The sequence below is a fragment of the Mesoplodon densirostris genome, chromosome 14 (assembly GCF_025265405.1).
Source record: "Mesoplodon densirostris isolate mMesDen1 chromosome 14, mMesDen1 primary haplotype, whole genome shotgun sequence".
NCBI lineage: Eukaryota > Metazoa > Chordata > Mammalia > Artiodactyla > Ziphiidae > Mesoplodon > Mesoplodon densirostris.
In genome coordinates this window covers 76,482,069-76,505,624 of record NC_082674.1, presented here as the reverse complement: position 1 = coordinate 76,505,624, position 23,556 = coordinate 76,482,069, and the positions used below count along the sequence as shown (strand labels likewise).

At 45.9% G+C, this 23,556-nt stretch overlaps 1 protein-coding gene across 1 annotated transcript in view; it reads right to left on the bottom strand.

Annotated features, from left to right (window-relative positions):
* ACOXL (acyl-CoA oxidase like) overlaps nucleotides 1-23,556 on the bottom strand; it is a 352,026-nt gene that overhangs the window by 289,572 nt on the left and 38,898 nt on the right. The window contains 7 exon segments of the mRNA XM_060116983.1: nucleotides 965-1,097; nucleotides 6,127-6,199; nucleotides 8,134-8,136; nucleotides 8,294-8,377; nucleotides 8,688-8,802; nucleotides 13,952-14,050; nucleotides 14,381-14,467. Coding sequence (XP_059972966.1) covers nucleotides 965-1,097; nucleotides 6,127-6,199; nucleotides 8,134-8,136; nucleotides 8,294-8,377; nucleotides 8,688-8,802; nucleotides 13,952-14,050; nucleotides 14,381-14,467 — 594 coding nt within the window.

Below are 23,556 nucleotides of genomic sequence, written 5' to 3'. Positions count from 1 at the left end.
CAGAACTGAATACGCACCCCACTCAGTTTGAAGAGCCACCGAAAACAAGCACATAAAGCAGCGCCCACGGGCGGGCAGATGGTCACTGGCTCAGGACTGAGGGTCACAGCTGCACCCACTGACGGGAAGGGCACCACGTGAGAGAGCTCGGTCAGGCAGGCTTCCTGTGAGCAGTGCAGACCCGGCAGAAGGGAGAAAGGAAGGATTTTCCTGCTTTTCAGGTGGCTGCACACTGATGTCAGGCCTGGAGTCAGGTGAATGAAACTTATTCCTTCTTGATGGAGAATCTGGGTTCAAGCCACAGATGGATATTCACGGGTATGTTAATTCTCCTTCCAGCTTCCCCAAGCTCAGTGGAGCTTAAGAGTTACAAAGAGACAGGGAGGGACCAGAAAACAGACAGTGCAGTGCCTTGAGGAGCAGGCAGCCTTCTAGAGCTCTTCTCTCCTGGCTGCTTTTTCCAAACCAAGACAGAGGAGGGGGCGGGAGGAAATGGGAGGCAGAGTTGGCTTCTGGAGGTCTGGCCTCATGAACTCTTGCTGTGATGGTGACTGTCACACGCCGAACAGCCGCGCGAGCATCAGTGCTCCCCAGTGAATTCAGCCAAGGCACGCATGCCCTTATCCACGAGTCAGCTCTTAGCTGCTTTTCCAGAAGATGTGTTTGCTCCGAACAACCAATTCTCCCAGGACCATCTTTAGTGGCCCTGTTGCCGCACCACCTATGTTCCACCCACCGTAATCAGTAGCACACATCTGGGGTGCAGGGAGATGGGACCCCACGGTAAGAAGGCTGCAGAAAGGTCCTCTGTGCGGCGCCAACTGGCACTCACTAGCATCTAATCAGCAACCCCGGCCACCTTGCAGCAACCATGGCTCAAGCAGCTCCACTCCTGACATTGTTACCTACCCCTGGAATGTGCAGAGAATAAACAGCGAGGGAAGTTAACATCAGAGTCAGTGACCTCCATAGAGCCTGTAGTTTGGAAAGTCACAGCCAGTCTCGAAGGGGTCAGCACTGCCAACATCGCATTGAATCTCACACTCTTGTCCTTAATGGGGGAGTGGTACTGCCCATCTGGAGCCACAGAACCACACCTGCGGTGGGGGAGAGGCAGGTGGGAAAGAGAGATGGGGTTAATGTAAGAGAAGAACATGGCGCCTAGAAATGAGGTCAGGTGGCTCCCACAAGCACACCCAGGGAAGTCGCACAGGGTTCCCCATCCTGGATCCTCCCTCACAAGACAGCAGTGTGGGGAGCAGGACAAGTGCCTCCCCAGGAGATGCTGAGAAAGGCTCAACTCATGGAAAGTAAGAGCAGATTTCCCGCCACTACTATCCTGCAACTCAGCAGTGGACTCTGACAAAGAGGGGCATGAGGACCACCATCATCAAACCAACACCAGAGCCTGGGTGTAAAGACGGCACATCAATCCACTTTTTTGTTGTTGAGATACAAATCATTTGCCATAAACTTCACCTTTTTAAAGTGTACAGTTCAACGGTTTTTAGTATATTCATGAAGTTGTACAACCATGACCACTATTCGATTTCAAAGCATTTTGTCACCCCAAAAAGAAACCCCTTCCATAGCAGTCCTGTCCCATACTCCCTACACTCCAGAGCCCGGCAACCATTAATCTACTTTCTAACTCTATGGATTTGTCTATTCTGGACATTTCACATAAGTAGTAGCATACAAAGTGTGGCCTTTGTGTCTGGCTTCTTTCACTTGACACACTGTTTTCAAGGTTCACGCATGTTGTAACATGTATCGATACTTCATTTCTTTTTATGGCCAGATGATGTTCCATTGTATGGATATACCGTATGTTGTTTATCCATTCATCAGTTGATGGATATTTGTGCTGCTTCCACTTTCTTTGGCTATTATGAATAACTGTTATGAACATTTGTACACAGGTTTTTGTGTGGATATATATTTTCAATTCTCTTGTAGACAACGTCTTTGTAAAGACCTAGGAGTAGAATTGCTAGGTCCTATGAAGACGTTAAACTTTTGAAGAACGGCCAAATTCTTCTCCAAGTTGACAACACCAGTTTACATCCCCACCAGCAATGGATGAGGGCTCCAGTTTCTCCTCATCCTCACCAACACTCGTTATCATCGGTTTCTTTTATTGCAGTCATGAAGGGAGCGCAAAGTGGTACTTCACTGTGGTTTTCATTGGCATTTCCTTAACGACAGTGATGTTGAACATCTTTTCATGTGCTTATTATCCATTTCAATATCTTCTTTGGATAAGTGTCTATTCATATTTTTGCCCTTTTTTTTTTTTTTGCGGTACGGGGGCCTCTCACTGTTGTGGTCTCTCTCGTTGCGGAGCACAGGCTCCAGATGCACAGGCTCAGTGGCCATGGCTCACAGGCCTAGCTGCTCCATGGCATGTGGGATCCTCCCGGACTGGGGCACGAACCCACGTCCCCCACATCAGCAGGCAGACTCTCAACCACTGCGCCACCAGGGAAGCCCTTGCCCATTTTTAATTGGGTCATTTGTCTTCTTACTGTTGAGCTGTAATATAGTTCCTTTTACAGTCTGGATACTAGGTTCTTATGACATATAAGATTTGCAAATATTTTCTCCCACTCTGTGGATTGTCTTTTCACTTTCTTCATAGTGTCCTTTGCTGCACAAGTTTTTTGATTTTGGTGATGTCCAATTTTTCTATTTTTTCTTTGGTTCCTTGTGCTTTTGGTGTCACACCTAAGAAATCATTGCCTAAACAAGGTCACAAAGATTTATACCTATGTCTTCTTTTTTTAAAATATTTATTTATTTGGCTGCCTGGGTCTTAGTTGTGGCATGTGGACTCTTAGTTGAGGCATGAGGGATCTAGTTCCCTGACCAGGGATCGAACCTGGGCCCCCTGCACTGGGAGTGTGGAGTCTTAACCGCTGGACCACCAGGGAAGCCCCAGCACACCTATGTTTTCTTTTATGGGTTTTATACTTTTAGCTCTTACATTTAGACCTGTGATCCATCTTGTGTTAATTTTTGTATATCATATGAGGTAAAGGTCCAACTTCATGCTTATGATATCCAGCTTTGCCAGCACCATTTGTTGAGAAGACGATTTTTCCCCATTAAATTATCTTGTCACCCTTGTTGAATATCAATTGACCGTAAGTGCAAGGATTTATCTCTAGATCCTCTATCTCTTCCATTGTCCATACATCTAGCCTTATGCCAATGCCACACTATCTTGATAACTGTAGATTTGTAGTAATTTTTCAAATCAGGGATGTGAGTCCTCCTACTTTGTTCTCCTAGTGGGAAGCAGCTGCATAGCATAGGGAGATCAGCTCGGTGCTTTGTGACCGCCTGGAGGGGTGGGATAGGGAGGATGGGAGGGAGGGAGACGCAAGAGGGAAGGGATATGGGAACAGAAGTATATGTATAACTGATTCACTTTGTTATAAAGCAGAAACTAATAAAAAAAGATTGTTTTGGGTAGTCTGAGTCTCTTGCATTTCCATATGAATTTTAGAACCAGTTTCTCACTTTTTTCAAAAAAAAAAAGGCAGCTGGGATTTTGACAGGAATTTCATTGAATCTGTACATCTGCTTACAGACCCCTTTTTGATCAAATGATAAACCAACACCCCCAAAGTGTGTTGCCTCTACTGTTCTGTAGTATTTGGGGTGCAGCTTAAATACCAATGGAATGGCTTTTAAATCAAATCTTGCTTACCAAAGAATATTCTATATATTCTCATATTTTCTACAGACCGTGTAGCTCCCTATCATTTTTCTTTCTGGTTGAATCTGATTTTCTAATCCCTAGTGCATTGGATGAATGCTAAGCCAGTGGGTCCAGGTTCTGGCTGAGGACTGTCCAGTCCACTAAGATCCTATTAGTATGGGTGAAAAGTGGAGAGCTCCAAATCTGTGGCTTTCCTTCCCTCTTCCCCATCTCCGAGAGTGGAGTGATGCTGATTAGTCACCAGGAAAGGTACAGGCACCTCTGGGGAAGGCTGGTGGTCCTATGATTTGCTGGCATGGGCACTGGTCATTCCTGAGGAGGCCTGGGGCCTTCATCACCCACCAGGACAACTACAAAGATGCTTTTGTTGTTTCCATTTCATTTCTTACCAATTCACAGAGGGAAAAATGTCAACCAGAATTTGGTCCATTTTAAGTTTGTTTCCACCATATCTTCCTTAAACTTTTGGCATCTGTGACATTTATTTACTGGCAAGAACTTGCAGGCAGTAAAAAGGAGTAAAGTTACCCCAGTGTTCATTGCAGCACTATTTACAATAGCCAGGACATGGAGGCAACCCAAATGTCCATCGACAGAGGAATGGATAAAGAAGATGTGGTACATATATGCAATGGGATATTACTCAGCCATAAAAAAAGAATGAAATAATTCCATTTGCAGCGACATGGATAGACCTAGAGATTGTCATACTGAATTAAGTAAGTCAGACAAAGACAAATATCATATGATATCACTTATATGTGGAATCTTAAAAAATAGTACAAATGAACCTATCTACAAAACAGAAATAGAGTTACAGATGTAGAAAACAAACTTATGGTTACCAGGGCCGAAAGGGAGGAGTGGGATAAACTGGGAGACTGGGAGTGACATATACACACTATTATATATAAAATACATAACTAATAAGAACCTACTGTATAGTGCAGGAAACTCTACTGAATACTCTGTAATGACCTATATGGGAACAGAATCTAAAAGAGTGGATATATGTATATGTATAACTGATTCACTTTGCTGTACACCTGAAACTAACACAACGTTGTAAATCAACTATATTCCAATAAAAATTAATTAAAAATAAAAAGTAAAAAGGAGTAAAGCGTTAAAGGAAAATCTATAGGAAAGCAAGCAGCAAGCCTGATGGCTTGCTTCTTCACAAATTTAAATATCACTGTAGTTCAGGATTTTTATTGGATACATGAAATGCTGCTGAGAAAAGTAAAGTTAATTGGTGTTTCTTAGCCTCTGCAAAGAGCATAGTGAACCCCTGGGGCTCCATCCCTGGAATGCACTTGTAGAAGGAACCCTCACCTCGTTCTTTCACCCATCTGACCTCACTGAGGGATACTGGGAAATGACACTAAGCACCTCTGATATTATCCACCCAATCAGTACTGGTTAGAACAGTCTCTGAAGCTGAAGGATGGTACCTTATCTCCTGTCATCCACAAAGGAGGCAATAACACTAATTATTTTATGATAGCCAAAAAAAATTTTTAAGGAAATAACCTAAATACCAACAATAAGGGATTGATACATAACTTATAGATCATTTAACAGTCTATTATGGCAATATTAAAAATGATAGGGGCTTCCTGGTGGCACAGTGGTTAAGAATCCACCTGCCAATGAAGGGGTCACGGGTTCTATCCCTGGTCCGGGAAGATCCCTCATGCCGCGGAGCAACAGCCGCGGAGCAACAAAGCCTGTGCGCCACAACTACCGAGCCTGCACTCTAGAGCCCGCGAGCCACAACTACTGAGCCCGTGTGCCACAACTGTGCCACAACTACTGAAGCCTGCATGCCTAGAGCCCGTGCTCCACAACAAGAGAAGCCACCACAATGAGAAGCCCGCGCACCGCAATGAAGAGTAGCCCCCGCTCGCCCTAACTAGAGAAAGCCTGTGTGCAGCAACGAAGACCCAACGCAGCCAAAAATAAAATAAATAAATAAAAATAAAAATGATAATGCCTATGTGTATTTATTGTTGCACAGAAACATTGGACATATAATGTTAAACAGAGTTTATAAAAAGTTTTAAGTTATAAAAAATAGAATTTCTAAGTGGACCTCATTCAGTGAAAATCAAACATCTCTCTCTCTCTCTTTAGATATAACCTCATAGAGAAAAGTCTAAAGTGTTATATATGAAAGTATAACAAACATTGTGTCTGGGTGATAGCATTTGGGATAATTAAAAAATTTTTTTGATTTGCTTACCTACATTTCTCAATTAATTGTCAGTAAAATTGTAGGAGAGGTTATGAGAAGACACTCTGGATGTACAGCCCATGAGACCCAGGAACCAGGCCTGGGAAGGAGGGCAAAGAGCTCACACGCACAGCAAGTCCAAGTTAAGGAAACAACTACTCACTTCTCCAACAGGTTCTCCCTTGGTCTCCGAACCTTGTCATATCTCAGAATCCTGGTATCAACACCATGCAGACCTAGAGAGAGCAGACGGGAAACGGAGCTGTAGGGGGCAAGTTTATGTGCATCAGAAATACTGTCCCTGCCACTTCCCAGGTCTGTCGCTGCTAAAACGCAAAGCCCTTTATCTCACTTCCAGAATTGTTCCTGCTTTCTTATTTGGGGTGGGGATGCTGTTTGCTTGTTTCCATGAAGAGTGGTGCCTGCTTCTCCAGCCCCCTCCTCCCTACCAAGAATAGAGGAGAAAATGCTAGACCCTCTGGGCAGCCCACCTGCTCTGAGGCCAGCTGGGGGGTGGGGTCTGGCGGGGACACAGCTTCCCACCTGAGCAGTTGCTGTGACTAGAAAAGGGAGAATTCTAGGCAACTGAAAGAACATCAGACTGAACACAGAGAAGGAGGAAAGCTCCTTACACCCACCAGTGAACGCAGAACTCAAATTCCTCCCACTTCTCGGTGCTTCCTCCCCAGAACACGGGGTGAATTTGTGACAGCAAATGCCCAGAAGACATTGGGAAACGGCCAGAGAAACAGCAGTGGGTGGGTAGGGTGACCACCTCCCAAGAAGTTTCTTAAAATCTGCCAGACCCATTTCCTCAGAACACCTGTCGGAATCTGGGGTCGATTTTTTGCTCATCTCACACTTAGGGAGACTTACTCTGGGAGAAAAGATCTTTTTTTAGTGCAGGTCTTATTTAGAACATGACCCCTTGACAAGGTCACAGTGGTACTTACAAGCTTACAAGGAAACCAGCTCAGACTTTCTGGGTTTGCCAGTGTCATGAATGTCTGGCACCAGTTCATGAGGGCTGGGTGACCCCTCTACTCTCAACAGCACTTGACACGCCAGGTGTTTTCAAGGGATCAGGGCCTCAGTCACCTAAAGCACTTGTAGCCCATTCCTGCAGGCACACGGTGGTCAATATCCCTACGGGGCCAGGGTGGGCTTAGCCCCATCCTCCAGAGGATCGTCTCCTCCCCCTTCTCTTCTGCTCTTTCTTCTCTCTTTTTTCCCTTCTCCCCCCATCTGCGTTTTTTTGGGGGGTTTTGGTTTTTGGGTTTTTTTTTGTTTTTTTTTTTTTTTGCGGTACGCGGGCCTCTCACTGCTGTGGCCTCTCCCGTTGCGGAGCACAGGCTCCGGACGCGCAGGCTCAGCGGCCATGGCTCACGGGCCCAGCCGCTCCGCGGCATGTGGGATCTTCCCGGACCGGGGCACGAGCCCGTGTCCCCTGCATCGGCAGGTGGACTCCCAACCACTGCACCAGCAGGGAAGCACCCCCACCTGCGTTTTTGGCTTCACTTGGCTGGGGACAACCAGTGGAGCCCACAGGCATGGCCTGCTCTCACCAAGCATTCTGGGTTGCATTGTGTCTCCCCCAAGATTCATATGTTGCAGTCCTGACCCCTAATACCTGTGAATGTAACCTTATTTCGAGAAAGGGTCTGTACAAAGGCGATCAAGTTAAAATGAGGGCATTTGTGGGCCCTCATTCAAATGACCGGCGTCCTTATAAAAAGAGGAAATTGGACACAGACAAGCACACAGGGAGAACGCCGTGTGAACGTGAAGATGGCCACCTACAAGCCAAGGAGAGAGGTCTGGAGAATACCCTCCCCATCCCAGCCCTCAGAAGGAACCAACTCCCCTGACACCTTGACCTCGGACTCGTAGCCTCCACAGTTGTGAGTCAATACATTTCTGTTGTTTAAGCCACTCAGTGTGAGTACAACAGCCCTAGCAAACTAGTCCACGGAGGCAATCCTTAGGACCCACAGAGGCTGGTGGCTCGGGGCCATGAAAGAGAGAACATCAACCTGCCCTCTGAGGGCCCACAAGTCCAAGAAGGAGAGAGGAGATGAAACAGCTGGGGACAGAGCTACCTCATGACTCGTAAACAGGAGGGGCTGGGAGAAATGGGACCGAAGCGTGTTCATAAATGGCAGTCTGCAACCTTCTCTAACTGCCATACACAGAAGACTAATCAGGCTTCAAAATCAGAGTCTTCTCTGCCTTCACTGCTTTCGTGAGTTAGGTTAGATTCTCACTGGGTGGGGTAGGGAACAGGCAGGAAGCTCAAAGAAGGGTGGGAGAGGGGTCACCTGGGGACTCACCTTTATACATCGTATCAATAGCTGTCACTCGTGGGTACCTGCTTCCATTTTCATCGTGGACAGGAACGATGAAACAGTGGGGCCCTAAGGAAGGTGAAGAGACACTAAGGTCTCTAAAGATATAATCAAAGCTTTGCTCATTTCCTGGGACAGTGTACAATTATGTTGATCTTGAAATTCATTTTGTTCTATGACTGTGCACTGCCCATTATAGTGTCTAATGTTGAATGTAATGATAAATCGTCTCATCATGTATGTTTAGGAGATAACGTTAGTGCTGAATTCTTTTACAAGGTAGAAACAGCCCTCTGAGGTGGGTTTTCTGTGTAAAGTACTCACGGGAGAATAGTACTAGTAAAGGGAAATATCCTAGGTTTCTGTGTCGGTAACAAACCTTGAGATCTTCCGTTTATGATGAGCTGGGCAAAGACTGCTGCATAATTCCCGTACATGGCGTTTCCAATGTACATCTCCTCAGCATTTTCGCAGGGTGTGTCGATTACAAACTCCTACACAGAAACAGCAAAGCAACAGAGTTTTCTTTCTTATGGCTCGTTACAACTCCTGGGTTCAGTGCAATGAACACTGTGAAGCAGATCCATGCCGTGTAGCGGCACCCACTCAGGTGATTTCACAGAAAAGGCGCAGACGACCCAAAGTTGCCTAATTCAACCTCGTGAGCTCAACACCACCATGCTACCACGGCAGTGTGCACGGTTCACCTCCACCTTAACGCTGAAAACGACTGGAAATTAAAGTGCTTTGTCAATGACTATTCCAATCAGGAAAATACATTGCCACCTGTCGATGGATGAAAGTTGTTCATTCACTTCTTCCCGGTCTCTCTTCCATGTAATGTTGCACGGGCATGTGTACTATTTGTCTGAGCCTATGGCTTTAATGTATAAAGGCTTTCTTCATTGTGCTTCTTCCTCTCTAGACTACTCCACACTGAGTTTCTGACTTCTAAATAATCCAGCACCAAACCCCTAAAAGCCCTGCTGATATGTATTCAGCTCTGCACACGCCCCTTGCCCCCAAACACTCCACCTTTGAGATTCACAAGAAAGGATGGAACATCCAATGATCTGGGGCCCCTAGTTCGATGAGTCCATGTCTATGTATTTCATTTTGTCTACTGGGCATTGCCCCTTCTGGACCAATCGCTTGGTTCCTCATGCCTTCCACTGTCTCCTGGGTCTTGAAGGTGCTTACCTTTAAGGTATGGGTCTGTTGTTTAAATGGCCGCTAACTAACCAAAGGTTAAATGTGCACACCGGGACGCAAACAAGACTACTAGGCAACCGTGACCCATTCCTACCATTGATTAGAATCTCAGCCCAGACAATTTTGATTTTTATAAAAAGAAATACCTCATTTAAGCCTTGGGATGATTGTTTCAGAACCTGCCTCTCCATTTTCCTCATCAATGAATATAATAATAAAAGGTTCCCTCAAAAGCTCATATGGATAAGCCCTTAAACTGAAAAGCATTTGTCAACAATTCTCTATCTTATCAGGGAAAGAATCTTAGAACATGCCATCTAGCTCGTCTCCATGATATGACCAAGGATTCCAGCTCAAAACAGTCCGAAGTTAGTACTGGTTAAGAATAAGCAGGGGGAAAAATGTACTTTTGTGTTTTCACTCTGCTCAAGACTCTGCCTTCTTTTTCTTCCTCTCCAGGAGCTAGAAAAGGATCACCATGGAAACGCCCCCATTCACTTCTGGGTCCTCCCTCATTCTTTTTACCACCTGGGATACCCTTCAACCTCGTGTTAAGGAGAGACGGACCATAACTACCAGCTCTGGATACCAGGTACCTGGGACAGGTCGGAGAGTCCGGGGCGGGTGAGGAGCAGGGGAGGGAGGGTGGAATGGTGAAAAGGCAGAACAGCAAACTTAATCAAAGCTGACAATATCGAAGATGTGGCCGAACCAAACCGACAAGCTATTGATCATGTAAAGATCATCTCAGATTTCAGATTTTTAAGTATACAGGCTACGCTTTCCCTCTGGCAAAGAAATACAGTCTTGGAGCCCAAGGAAACATCCCCTGACACGTATGTGCACAGAGAAACTTTTAACACAGGCGAGGGCTTTTCAGAAACAGAAATGGACAAGGTCTGTTTAAGTCTCTGGAGGCCGCTGCCCTTGTCTTATCAGGCCAGCCAGGACTTCTTAAAGAAAGGAGTTATTGTGAGTCTGGTGGGTGCAGTAACAAACAACAAAACTCACGTGCTGAGGGGATGCTGACACCTTAGGGTGGGAAGGGAAGTAACAGAGAAAGGTTGGCCTGGCAGGAAAGCTCTGGTGGGGCAGGGACGGGACAGAGGGCATCTGTTCCCATCAGCACCTGATCTGGGAAAGGAAACTTGTCACTTCTGGCAAAAATACTTGATGTGGAAAGTCTGCCTCAGCCAAAACTCTGGCATTAAAGCTGGATCTATGTCAGTCCCCTACACACTACTATATATAAAATAGATAACCAGTAAGAACCTGCTGTATTGCACAGGGAACTCCTGTGCAATACTCTGTAATGGCCTATATAGGAAAAGAATCTAAAAAAAAAAAAAAGAGTGGACCTACGTATATGTATAACTTATTCACTTAGCTGTACACCTGAAACTAACACATTGTAAATCAACTATGCTCCAATTAATTTTTTTTAAAAAGCTGGATCTAAATAATGCACGCCATGTGTGTCGGTTCCTATTTTAACTGTTGAAGGCCAACAAAACGGTCGGTCCTGCAAGCACTCAAAGAGACGGCCTTGGCCAGAGAGCTCTTAGCCTCATTTATTTTTGCGATTTTGCCTCAACTGTAAAAATAAAACTCTCTCTTGCCTCGAAACTCTCCATGCCGCTACTCAATCCATCATCCAAAAATAAAAATAAAACAACCAACCCACAGGAATGCCCAACCAAAAAATGTAAGAGATTGAAACTGCCCTGGAGGGAGAGAGGGCTCATTTGATATGCTCTAACATTTAAAAAGGGAAATGAAGAGGAAAACACAGAAACCAATGAAGGAGAAAGCCATTCCCTGCCAAGCCAACCCTCAGTGGCCTGAGCTTATGATGGGCTTCTTCCGTCCCTCGGGAAGCAGCACGTTCACCAGCGTCTTCTCATCATTACGATTTCAACTTTGCAACTCCCCTGCCGAGAGAGGCAGCTGCCATAGCGCAGCAGGGAGCTAAATCATTTATGCTGTTTGGGGAAAATGGGACTAACACAGGGAAATGATTTCTGTACAAAAAAACAATAATAATAATTGTAAGAAGAAACAAATAAATAAGAATTGTGAGTGGGATTTTTTTCCCTTTGATGACAGCAAGGTGACCTCAATACCACGGTTTCGGGAGAAAAAATGGGGCAGCCAAAACCCCAAAGACGTTTGGTCAGTGTCCCATCAGGAAAGCTAAGTTGTTAAGGACAATCCCCCTTGAACCTGAGATTCTCTCGTTAACTGCATAGCCATAAGTCAGTTTCCTAACCTCTGTGAGCCTCAGTTTCTCCACCTGTAAAATGGGGACAAGGATATCTTCCTATAACATTATAGAACATTTAACACAATGTTGCATGCAGAGTGCTTAGCCTGGCACTTAGCACACGTGCTCAATGCACAGAAGTGGCTTATTACCACGTTCATGGGATTGTTGCTGTGACGGAGTGTGGTATACTATACTATACAGAGAGAGTTTGACACAGACCTGGCACAGAGGGAGCATTCAGAAAGTGGCAGTCCTTATTCTGGTTCTTACTATGACCTTGGACATCACTGGCTGCTGTAGAGAACTAGCATCAGGACAGAGGAAAGGCAGGACATCCTCCAACAAAACCCTCACCTGGGGCTTCCCTGGTGGCACAGTGGTTGAGAGTCCTCCTGCCGATGCAGGGGACACGGGTTCGTACCCCGAACTGGGAAGATCCCACATGCCGTGGAGCGGCTAGGCCCGTGAGCCATGGCCGCTGAGCCTGTGCGTCCGGAGCCTGTGCTCCGTAACAGGAGAGGCCACAACAGTGAGAGGCCTGCGTACCGGAAAAAAAAAAAAAAAAACCCTCACCTGCATCTGTCATTCTAAGTGCTGACCACCTCCATCTAGCATTCTTGGGTCAGAAAAATCCTGGGAACAAAACTCCAGATTCCAAATATGCAGAATCTGAAAAAACTGGTACAGGCGATCTTATTTACAAGCAGAAATAGAGACAGAGACATAGAGAACAAGTGTATAGATACCAAGGGGAAAGGGGGGAGGTGGGATGAATTGGGAGATTGGGATTGAAATATGTACACTATTGATACTATGTATAAAATAGATAACTAATGAGAACCTACTGTATAGCACAGGGAACTCGGCTCAATGCTCTGTGATGACCTAAACGGGAAGGAAATACAAAAAAGAGGGGATATATGTGTACGTATAGCTGATTCACTTTGCTGTACAGTAGAAACTAATGCAACATTGTAAAGCAACTATACTACAATAAAAAAAAACTTTTTTAAAATGAGGGAAGAAAATAGAAAACAACAACAACAACAACAACAAAAGCAAAGGACAACCTCATCCAAAATGAAGACTGAGTCACCACACGCACATGTATGAGGCAACACCCACCAGGGTGTTGAGAATAGGAGCTAAAGAGATGGGGACGGGGGTGGGATTTACAGAGCAGGGTTTTTGCTGTGACCCATTTGTGGAGAGATGTCAAGTTAGAGGGTCTTACCAACATTTTGGAGTTCATCCCATATAATAAAGTCAGATTGTTTTGTGAAATTTTACTGTTGTTTTTTTTTAATGAATGAATGAATTTATTTATTATTTTTGGCTGCATCAGGTCTTTGTTGCTGCATGCGGGCTTTCTCTAGTTGCGGTGAGAGGGGGCTACTCTTCGTTGTGGTGCATGGGCTTCTCACTGCAGTGGCTTCTTTTGTTGCAGAGCACGGGCTCTAGGCACGCAGGCTTCAGTAGTTATGGCACGTGGGCTCAGTAGTTGTGGCTCGTGGGCTCTAGAGCACAGGCTCAGTAGTCGTGGTGCACGGGCTTAGTTACTCCGCGGCATGTGGGATCTTCCCTGACCAGGGCTCGATCCCGTGTCCCCTGCATTGGCAGGCGGATTCTTAACCATAGCCCCACCAGGGAAGCCCCTGTGCTGTGAAATTTTATTTCGGTTGCCATGTGGATTTGTGTGCAGGTCACAGGTACAGACATTGCATCATGCCAGCACCGAGGACCTGGCTCCCAGAAGGAGGCCCCAGCACACACAGTGCCCTCCTGCCACACACATCACACCCGGTGCGATGGAACACGCCAACAGAGACCGCTCTTCCACCCATTTACCTGCTACTGTTAAGAAGGACCACAGAATGGATTAGGTCCCGTTCTCACCGAGTTTTTCCAAAGCATTAAGTTAATGAGTGTACATAATGGGCTTGGAGCAGTGCCCGTCCCACAGTAGGTGCTGTGTAAGTGTTGGCTGGTGTTAGACTCAGGAAGGCTGAGCCTATGTCCACTAAAGCACTTAGGCGTTTCTTCTGAATCTGAGCACCCTCTCGCCTGAGAGCACACACAGCAGGGGGGAAGGTGGACTCAGGAGAAAGGAGAGTCCGTTGTGTACAGGTCCGCTGCCTAGAACCGCCAACGGGCAGAATCCTCACCTGTGCAGAGAGGTCAAAGGCGGCTTCCATCTGGATCCTTCTCACGTTGCTCCTGTGGCCCCTCTCAGTCATCGCAAACATCCCCGTGTAGTTCTGCTCCTGGAGTTTACTGGGTGTTAGAAGGGAATCAGCTAGTCAGACGGCTGCTCTAATTGCTTACCTCTCAGATCATTAAGAATGTCGGCGAGAAAGGGAGCGGTGAGTTGGAGATAATTGTAAAAATTCAGTCTGGTGACAGCTAATGTGATGACAATATGACAGACAGTGCAATTTTAAAAAGTAGTCTTAAATTCTCCTTTCAAATGAAGTTCTGGCTGGCACTAATTCTCTGTTTTATTTTCTTTTTCTGCAAACACACACACACACTCCTAACTACTGTGAATTTTTAAGTCTCTCCATAGATGATATCTATGGAGGTATGTGCCATACCTGGAGTGGCTGAAGCCATTTAGTTACACGTGCTGGGCTTCCGAGATTCCTGACGGCACCACCAAATAGCCAATAAATTATTCCACACTGGAAACAAGGAGATTACAAGCCATAGTTAGCAAGAGTCAACAACTTAATGATGACCAAACCCACTGGGCAAACTCCACTCAAGGAACACCAATCAGCTCATCAAGCTTTCCATACGCCCCACTAAAGTGGCAAGGCATCCACATCCTTCCCCTCACTGCCTGTCCAGCCCCAGTTCCTCTGGGCAGACACAGCTCACACGGTTTCCTCTCTTGGAGAGGTCACCCCTAGGGCACGAAGCATCCGTCCTCCACCCTCGGGGCTGCCCGGTTCACCCCATCAAATGACTGCTCTGAATGTTCGTTCTGCCTTGTCTGCTCAGGGTCTAGCTTAGTGCCTGGTACACTGAAGATGTGCAACAGCGTTTATGCACTGACCCCAGGTGCCTGCAGAGGTGAGCTGTACCAGGAGAAACCCTCCACAAACAGGAAGGTCAACGGAAGAGGCCAGGCTGCAGAACGAGCAGGCACTTGGCTCGGGATGAGACAGGCCGGGCTCAAATCCCAGCTCAGCTACTAGCTGGTTGTGGGGCCTTGGATAATGACACAATGACATAGTTTTCCCATCGGACAAATGCACTGAACGACGAGCCTCCACTTCCTGAGCCCTCCCGCCTTCCAGACTCTGGGCTCCACATACCCACTGACCCTCGTGACGCCCCTGGGAAGAAAACACCATCCCTCTCATGTGACAGATGGGGACACTGAGGTTCAGGAGAGGACACGGCTGCACCTGAGAAAGCGTGCAGGGCTGGGGTTCACACTCAAGCTTCCTGACACCTAACAGCCCTTCATACGGTTGCTGCGAGGATTCAGAAGAGAAGGAAGGGTGGCTCGAGCAGGGCCGTTTGAAGGGAGCAGGGGATGGACTGCAAAGACGGAAGAGCTCAGGTGTACAGACATTTGCTGTGCCTGCCGGTCAGCATGCCCCCACTCCTAGAAACACAGCCCCAGTTTCCCTCTGGGGAGCCCTCTTCCCCCAGAATCAGTCCAAGTGGTTCGTGGCTAATGTCAACCTCCAGCCCAGCTTTAGGATGAGCCTGGGACCCAGGACTGGCCGAACTGCATAACATCATGGCCAACAGGGATGCTTCGGGATGGACCCGTGATCTGGATGGGTCCGATCAGAGCTGCCACTGGGACACACGAGTCAGCTACTGGTGAAGAGAAGCTCTTTCTGGAAGCAATGGAACCTGGAAGAATGGAGGCCAGGGCTCCTCCTGCTATCACGAGAGCTGGTGAAGGAAGCCAACGTGTGGGGATGAAGGTGAGGTGAAACCGAGAGATGAGAGAGACCAGGTCCCACACACCCACCCCTGAAGCCAGCTATACCCTGGACTCTGCGAGTATAGCAGCCAACAGGTGCCTTTTTTCTAGGGTCACTGCAATGGCATGAGCCCCAGTGGACACAGTGACCCCCAAGGAAGACCTTGCAGGGAAGCAGCAGAAATGGCATCTTCACATGCTCCTGTCTGAGAACCGTCATCAGCCTCTGGTGAGGACCAGTCCCTGCACCACACGTGTGTGATCAGCCTGACGCTAACTTCCAGAAAGGCCACCCCATCAACTCAGACTGCACCACTGGACCAGGTAAAACGCTCTGACATCACAATAGACGAATTTCACTAATCACATCTCACATAGGAGGTGCTTTTCATTTGGAGAATCATCAAGTATCCTCGGAGGATGCTTAACGCCCTGATTTCTCAGAGCCCTGCTCTTCGGAATCACTGCCGACCCTGCAAATTGCATTACTAATTCCAACCCAGGAAAATGGAATCCATCCAGATGGTAGATTTTTTTTCCCCCTAAACCCTCTTGGAAATCAAGTTAAAGAAAAATATTTTTCTAAAACTAAAACAGGTTGAATTTTCTAGCCTTAAATCTCTTTGGCTGGTGGCTAAAACGTTCTTTACAGTATAGTTTTCCTAGGTTTTACATTTTTTCCTTCTCTTTGGAGAGGGGAAAACAATGAGTGTTTCAGCCACTTTTTGAAAGACTCCATTCACTAAACGCTATTAGTAGGAGCACTGGGCTGGGTGAGTGAAACCCACAGGTTTGTGGAAAACTACAGGAGTTAACCGAGGCAGTGCCTGCGGGACCCTGGTTCCCACAGTCCGTCCAGACGTGGGCCTCTTCCCCCACGTGCTGACCCGTGTGTTGCCAAAGCCACATGCTCTGAAGCGCAGGGAATCTGACCAAATGGGGGAGCCCCTGGAGGGCTCTAAGCAGACGACTCCTTGGCCCAATGTACACTTTGAGCAGGTGCCTCCTGTAAGGGGCATGGAGCCCAGCCTGGCAGGCAGACCAAAGGTGCCCAGAAAGTGGCCGCCACGGTGAGCCGCTGGGTGGTGGTCAGACTACAAGCCAGAAAGGGCCCTCACCAGGAACTGAATCAGCTGACAGCTAGATCTTGGACTTCCCAGCCTCCAGAACTGTGAGAAAACTCATTTCTGTTGTTTAAACCAGCAGATCTGCAGCATTTTATCACAGCAGCCCAAGCAAACTAAGACAGAGTGAGATGACTCATATAAGGCAGAAAGCTAGCCGTCACGGGGAAGAAGAAAAGGAAGCAGGTCATGTTTCTTTGGGCTGTAGAGTCCGTCCAGATTGCATCAGCCTGCCTGGCGGGAGACCTTGGGCTGGCTCCCAAGCTAGAGTGGGGATTCAAAGCCCTCAGGAGAGAAAGTCTCCCTGGCACCTCTGTCCTTTTCCCGCCCCCTCACTGTGAGTCACTCTCCAAGCAGCCCCTGGCTCAGCCGGCACTTGGCTGCATGAGTTCAACTGTGTTTGTCCAAAGCACTTAGGGATGCCTGGAACCTCTGGATGACATGGACCCAGCGGCAGAGAGAAGGCGCTCAGGCCTGCGGGGTGAAGAAGACACTGATGAATTGATGCTCAGGTTGATGGCTATAGCTCAGGTGACCAGGAAAGCCAGCAGGGGCCTTGGGCTGGCACCGAGATCTGGGGAAGTCACGACCAACCTGCTCCCGAGGCACTGCGTCCCCTCCCTGGAAGTCTCCCTCCAGCACCAACAGGAAAGGCAGCCATGGCCTCCTGGGCTGGACCAGCGGCACAACCTACACGTTCCGCTAACTGTCTAGGGTGTCCAAGCACAAGAAAAAAAATTCCCCTGCAATGAATGATGTGTGGGAAAGCAAACAGGGTGAATCATCATTTTTGTTAAATTTTCCAAAATTTTTTTATTGTGATACGATACCTATAACATAAAGTTTGCCATTTTAGCCATTGTTACACGTACAGTTCGGCAGTATGAAGTACATTAACAGCGTTGTGCAACCATCACCACTACTTATAAAACTTTTTCATCACCCCCCAGCAACCTGTGCCCATTCTCCTCTTCCCCCAGCCTCTGGGAACCTGTAATTTACTTTCTACCTCTATATATTGGCCTATTCTCAAAATTTCACACAGGTGGAATCATACAGTATTTGTCCTTATGGGTCTGGTTTATTTCACTTAGCATCATGTTTGCAAGACTCGTGTTGTAACATGTATCAGAACTTCATGCCTTTTTATGGCTGAATGATATTCCATGGTACCTCCAATATTTTGTTTATCCATCCATTTGTTGACAGACACTTATATATACAATATTTTGTTTATCCATTCATTTGTCGACAGACACTTGTTTCTTTCCACCTATCAGCTCCTGTGAATAATGCTGCCAACGAACATTGGTATACAGGTATCTATTTGAGTCCCTCTTTTAATTCTTTGGGGTATATACCTAGGAGTGGAACTCCTGGATCATATGGTAATTCTAAATTTAACCTTTTCAGTAACTGCCATACAGTTTTGATTCTATGCATTCATTTAATATTCATGTACTGACACCTCCTACATACCAAGACTGTAGACAGAGACAGTCTTCAAGGAGTTTGCCCTCTAGTGGTGCTAAGAGACAAACAACAGACCTGTGAATAAATACATCAATCCAAAATGGGTATACTGTAGATACAGACCATATCTTCTTCATCCATTCCTGTTGATGGATATTTAGGCTGCTTCCTAGCTATTGTAAATAGTGCTGCTATGAACATTGGGGTGCATGTGTCTTTTTGAATTACGGTTTTCTCTGGGTATATGCCCAGTAGTGGGATTGCTGTATCATATGGTATCTCTATTTTTAGTTTTTTAAGGAACCTCCACACTGTTTTCCATAGCAGCTGTATCAATTTACATTCCCACCCACAGTGTAAGAAGCTTCCCTTTTCTCCACACCCTCTCCAGCATTTATTGTTTGTAGATTTTTTTTTTTTTTTTTTTTTTTGCGGTACGCTGGCCTCTCACTGTGGTGGCCTCTCCCGTTGCGGAGCACAGGCTCTGGACACACAGGCTCAGCAGCCATGGCTCACGGGCCCAGCCGCTCTGCAGCATGTGGGATCCTCCCGGACCGGGGCACGAACCCGTGTCCCCTGCATCGGCAGGCAGACTCTCAACCACTGTGCCACCAGGGAAGCCCTGTTTGTAGATTTTTGATGATGGCCATTCTGACCCGTGTGAGGTGATACCTCGTAGTTTTGATTTTCATTTCTCTAATAATTAGTGATGTTGAGCATCTTTTCATGTGTTTGTTGGCCATCTGTATGTATTCTTTGCAGAAATGTCTATTTAGGTCTTCTGACCATTTTTTGATTGGGTTTTTTTTTTGATATTGAGCTGCATAAGCTGCTTGTATATTTTGGAGATTAATCCTTTGTCAGTTGCTTCGTTTGCAAATATTTTCTCCCATTCTGAGGGTTGTCTTTTCATCTTGTTTATGATTTCCTTTCCTGTGCAAAAGCTTTTAAGTTTCATTAGGTCCCATTTGTTTATTTTTGTTTTTATTTTCATTAGGAGGTGGGTCAAAAAAGATCTTGCGGGCTTCCCTGGTTGTGCAGTGGTTAAGAATCCAGCTGCCAATGCAGGGGACATAGGTTCAAGCCCTGGTCCAGGAAGATCCCGCATGCCATGGAGAAACTAAGCCCGTGCACCACAACTACTGAGCATGCACTCTAGAGTCGGTGAGCCACAACTACTGAGCCTGCGTTCCACAACTACTGAAGTCCACATGCCTCCACAACAGAAAGCCCATGCTCCACAACAAGAAAAGCCACTGCAATGAGAAGCCCGCGCACCACAACAAAGAGTAGCCCCCACTCGCTGCAACTAAAGAAAGCTCACGCACAGCAACGAGGACCCAACGCAGCCAAAAATAAATTAATTAATTTAAAAAAAACCTTGCTGCGATTTACATCAGAGAGTGTGCTGCCTATGTTTTCTTCTAAGAGTTTTATAGTGTCTGGCCTTACATTTAGGTCTTTAATCCATTTTGAGTTTATTTTTGTGTATGGTGTCAGGGAGTGTTCTAATTTCATTCTTTTACATGTACCTGTCCAGTTTTCCCAGCACCACTTATTGAAGAGGCTGTCTTTGCTCCATTGTATATTCTGGGCTCCTTTTGCCACAGATTAGGTGACCACAGGTGCGTGGGTTTATCTCTGGGCTTTCTATCCTGTTCCATTGATCTATATTTCTGTTTTTGTGCCAGTACCATACTGTCTTGAACACTGTAGCTTTGTAGTATAGTCTGAAGTCAGGGAGCCTGATTCCTCCAGCTCCATTTTTCTTTCTCAAGATTGCTTTGGCTATTCAGGGTCTTTTGTGTTTCCATACAAATTGTAAAATTTTTTGTTCTAGTTCTGTGGGAAATGCCATTGGTAATTTGATAGGGATTGCACTGAATCTGTAGATTGCTTTGGGTAGTATAGTTGTTTCCACAATATTGATTCTTCCAATCCAAGAACATGGTATATCTCTCCATCTGTTTGTGTCATCTTTGATGTCTTTCATCAGTGTCTTATAGTTTTCTGCATACAGGTCTTTTGCCTCCTTAGGTAGGTTTATTCCTAGGTATTTTATTCTTTTTGTTGCAATGGTAAATGGGATTGTTTCCTTAATTTCTCTTTCTGATCTTTCATTTTTAGTGTATAGGAGTGCAAGAGATTTCTGTTTGTTAATTTTGTACGCTGCAACTTTACTAAATTCATTGATTAGCTCTAATAGCTTTATGGTGGCATCTTTAGGATTCTCTATGTATAGTATCATGTCATCTGCAAACAGTGACAGCTTTACTTCTTCTTTTCCAATTCGGATTCCTTTTATTTCTTTTTCTTCTCTGACTGCCATGCCTACGACTTCCAAAACTATGTTAAATAATAGCAGCGAGAGTGGACACCCTTGTCTTGTTCCTGATCTTAGAGCAAATGCTTTCAGTTTTTCACCATTGAGAATAATGTTTGTTGTGGGTTTGTCATATATGTATGGCCTTTATTATGTTGAGGTAGGTTCCCTCTATGCCCACTTTCTGGAGAGTTTTTATCATAAATTAGTGTTGAATTTTGTTGAAAGCTTTTTCTGCCTCTATTGAAATGATCATATGGTTTTTATTCTTCAATTTGTTAATTGTGTATCACGTGTAACACATTGATTGATTTGCATATACTGCAGAATCCTTGCATTTTGCTGTGCAGTAGAAGCTAACACAATATTGTGAAGCAACTATACTCCAATAAAACTTAAACCCCTCCGAAAAAAACTTGATCATAAAAAAAAATGGGTACATGCCATGACAGAATACTATAAGGCACAAAGACAGATGACATGTAGGTGGGATTTAAACTGCAGGCTTGAGGGAGGTTTACCTGAAGGAAGGACACTTGAACTGGGACTTGAAGAATGAGCAGGTGTCAGGCAGGTGAAGGAGGGGAAAAGATCATTCTAGGTTGATAGCATGAGTGGTCCAAATATGGAAACAAGGGACCGAAAGAAGTTCAAGACAGCAGATCTCCCGGGTAGGATTACATGGCACAGAAGGTGTCTGGAGACGTGAGTGTAGGGCCATACCACACGAGAACCTGTGAGACATGTCAAGGGTTGGAGGGTTTCTCTAAAGCTAACAGGAAGGGGTTTTCAGCTGAGACTGATGTGACCAGAGAAGCATTTTTAAAGATCCAGTCCTTTAAATCTATTCAAATTTCCTTCTAGGATACTCAGGAGTAAAACTTTCTTAAAGAGCTTTTTATTGTAGAAAATTTCAAACAAAATAGAAAAGTATCATGAACTCAGTGATGCCCAGTTCATGATCCATTTTATTCATCTTTCCCCCAATTCACCCTCCCATTCTATACCCCAGATGATCTCGAAGTTTATCCCAGACATCCTATCATTTCATCCCTAAGTAGTATTTCCTATGCATCTGTAAAAAATAAAGACTCTTTTTTTAAAAAAATTTATTTATTTTATTTATTTATTTTTGGCTGCTTTGGGTCTTTGTTGCTGTGCGCAGGCTTCCTCTGGTTGCAGAGAGTGGGGGCTACTCTTCGTTGCGGTGCATGGGCTTCTCATTGCAATGGCTTCTCTTGTTGCAGAGCACGGGCTCTAGGCACACAGGCTTCAGTAGTTGTGGCACCCAGGCTCAGTAGTTGTGACTCACGGGCTTAGTTGCTCTGTGGCATGTGGGATCTTCCCGGACCAGGGCTTGAACCTGTGTCCCTTGCATTGGCAGATGGATTCTTAACCACTGCACCACAGGGAAGCCCTAAAGACTCTTTTTAAAAGCATGACCCTACAACCATTATTCCACCTCAAATATAATAATAATTCTTTAATACTGCCAAATATCCAATTTCAAATTTCCCCAACTGATGTCTAATTTTTCTTTACAGTCTGTTGTTTGAACCAGGATCTAAATAAGGTCCACATATTGCAATGGGTTGAAATGTTTCTTAAGTCCTGCTTGAAACTACAAGCTGCCCCTCCCTCATTTGCTCAAACATTCCCTATGCAACTGTGTGCACCAGGTTCAGTGCAAGACCCTGGAGGTGGAGAGGAGAGGGCTCCCCACCCAGAGAGCTGCAACACCCCATGAAGACTTCCCATGGTCATGGCCCACCGGAGGCTTGCTAAAGAAAAGGCAGGTGTGGGCATATGGTAAAAGCACCAACGGAGGATCATGAGTCTCAACCAGGACCCCCTAGGATTTCTGAGAGGAGGATCTATTTGCTGCATCTCAGCTGACTTTCTTCTCTCTGGAAGCCACAGCCAACCCATCCCAGAGAGAAGAGACCCTGCCTGGATGAAATCATAGGGAAGCCAGTTTTCCCCAAAGGACCTAATGGTGGCTGCCCTCACTGCAGCTGGTGCTCACAGATTTCTTCGTTTTTAATTCCTACCCATTTTAAAATGTCTACATTGCAGAACAGAAAGAGTTTCCATCTTGGACTCATCAATGATTGACCTACTTTCTTGTCTGATCATTCATTCATCATTTTCTAATTATAATTTCTCCCCTTTGGGGATATCAGGACTGGATATTTACATGTAGGGACTGATTTGGTGATGCAGTGGTGTCCAGGGAGGGAGAAGAGGGCAAATGCAGGGCCGCATGCCTGCTGGGAGGCTCAGGGCACAGGAAGGGGCCATGGCAGTCACACCTTTCAAGCTATTCTGTTTACCATCCTTGGTGAGCTGGTATATGCAAAGCAAGCCCACAGTGCAATGCCATTTTATACCCATTTTATCAGCAAAAATGGAGAAGTCTAAGAATTCCAAGTGCTGTGGCACATTCACCCAAAGGAATATCTTTCTGTAGTCAAAAATTAATGAACTTCCATTTATATACCGTTCTAGAAATGGCAAAACCATACAGATGGAGAATAGATTAGTGGTTGCCAAAGGACAGGGATAGGGTAGGGGCTGTATGCGTTTGAAAATGGGCACGACTGGGCTTCCCTGGTGGCGCAGTGGTTGAGAGTCCGCCTGCCGATGCAGGGGACATGGGTTCGTGCCCCAGTCCGGGAAGATCCCACATGCCGCAGAGCGGATGGGCCCATGAGCCATGGCTGCTGAGCCTGCGCGTCCGAAGCCTGTGCTCCGCAACGGGAGAGGCCACAACAGTGAGAGGCCCGCGTACCGCAAAAAAAAAAAAAAAGAAAATGGGCACGACTATAAGTTTCTTTGTGATGATGAAACAGCTCTATATCTTTTTTTTTTTTTTTTTTTTCTTTTTGCGGTATGCGGGCCTCT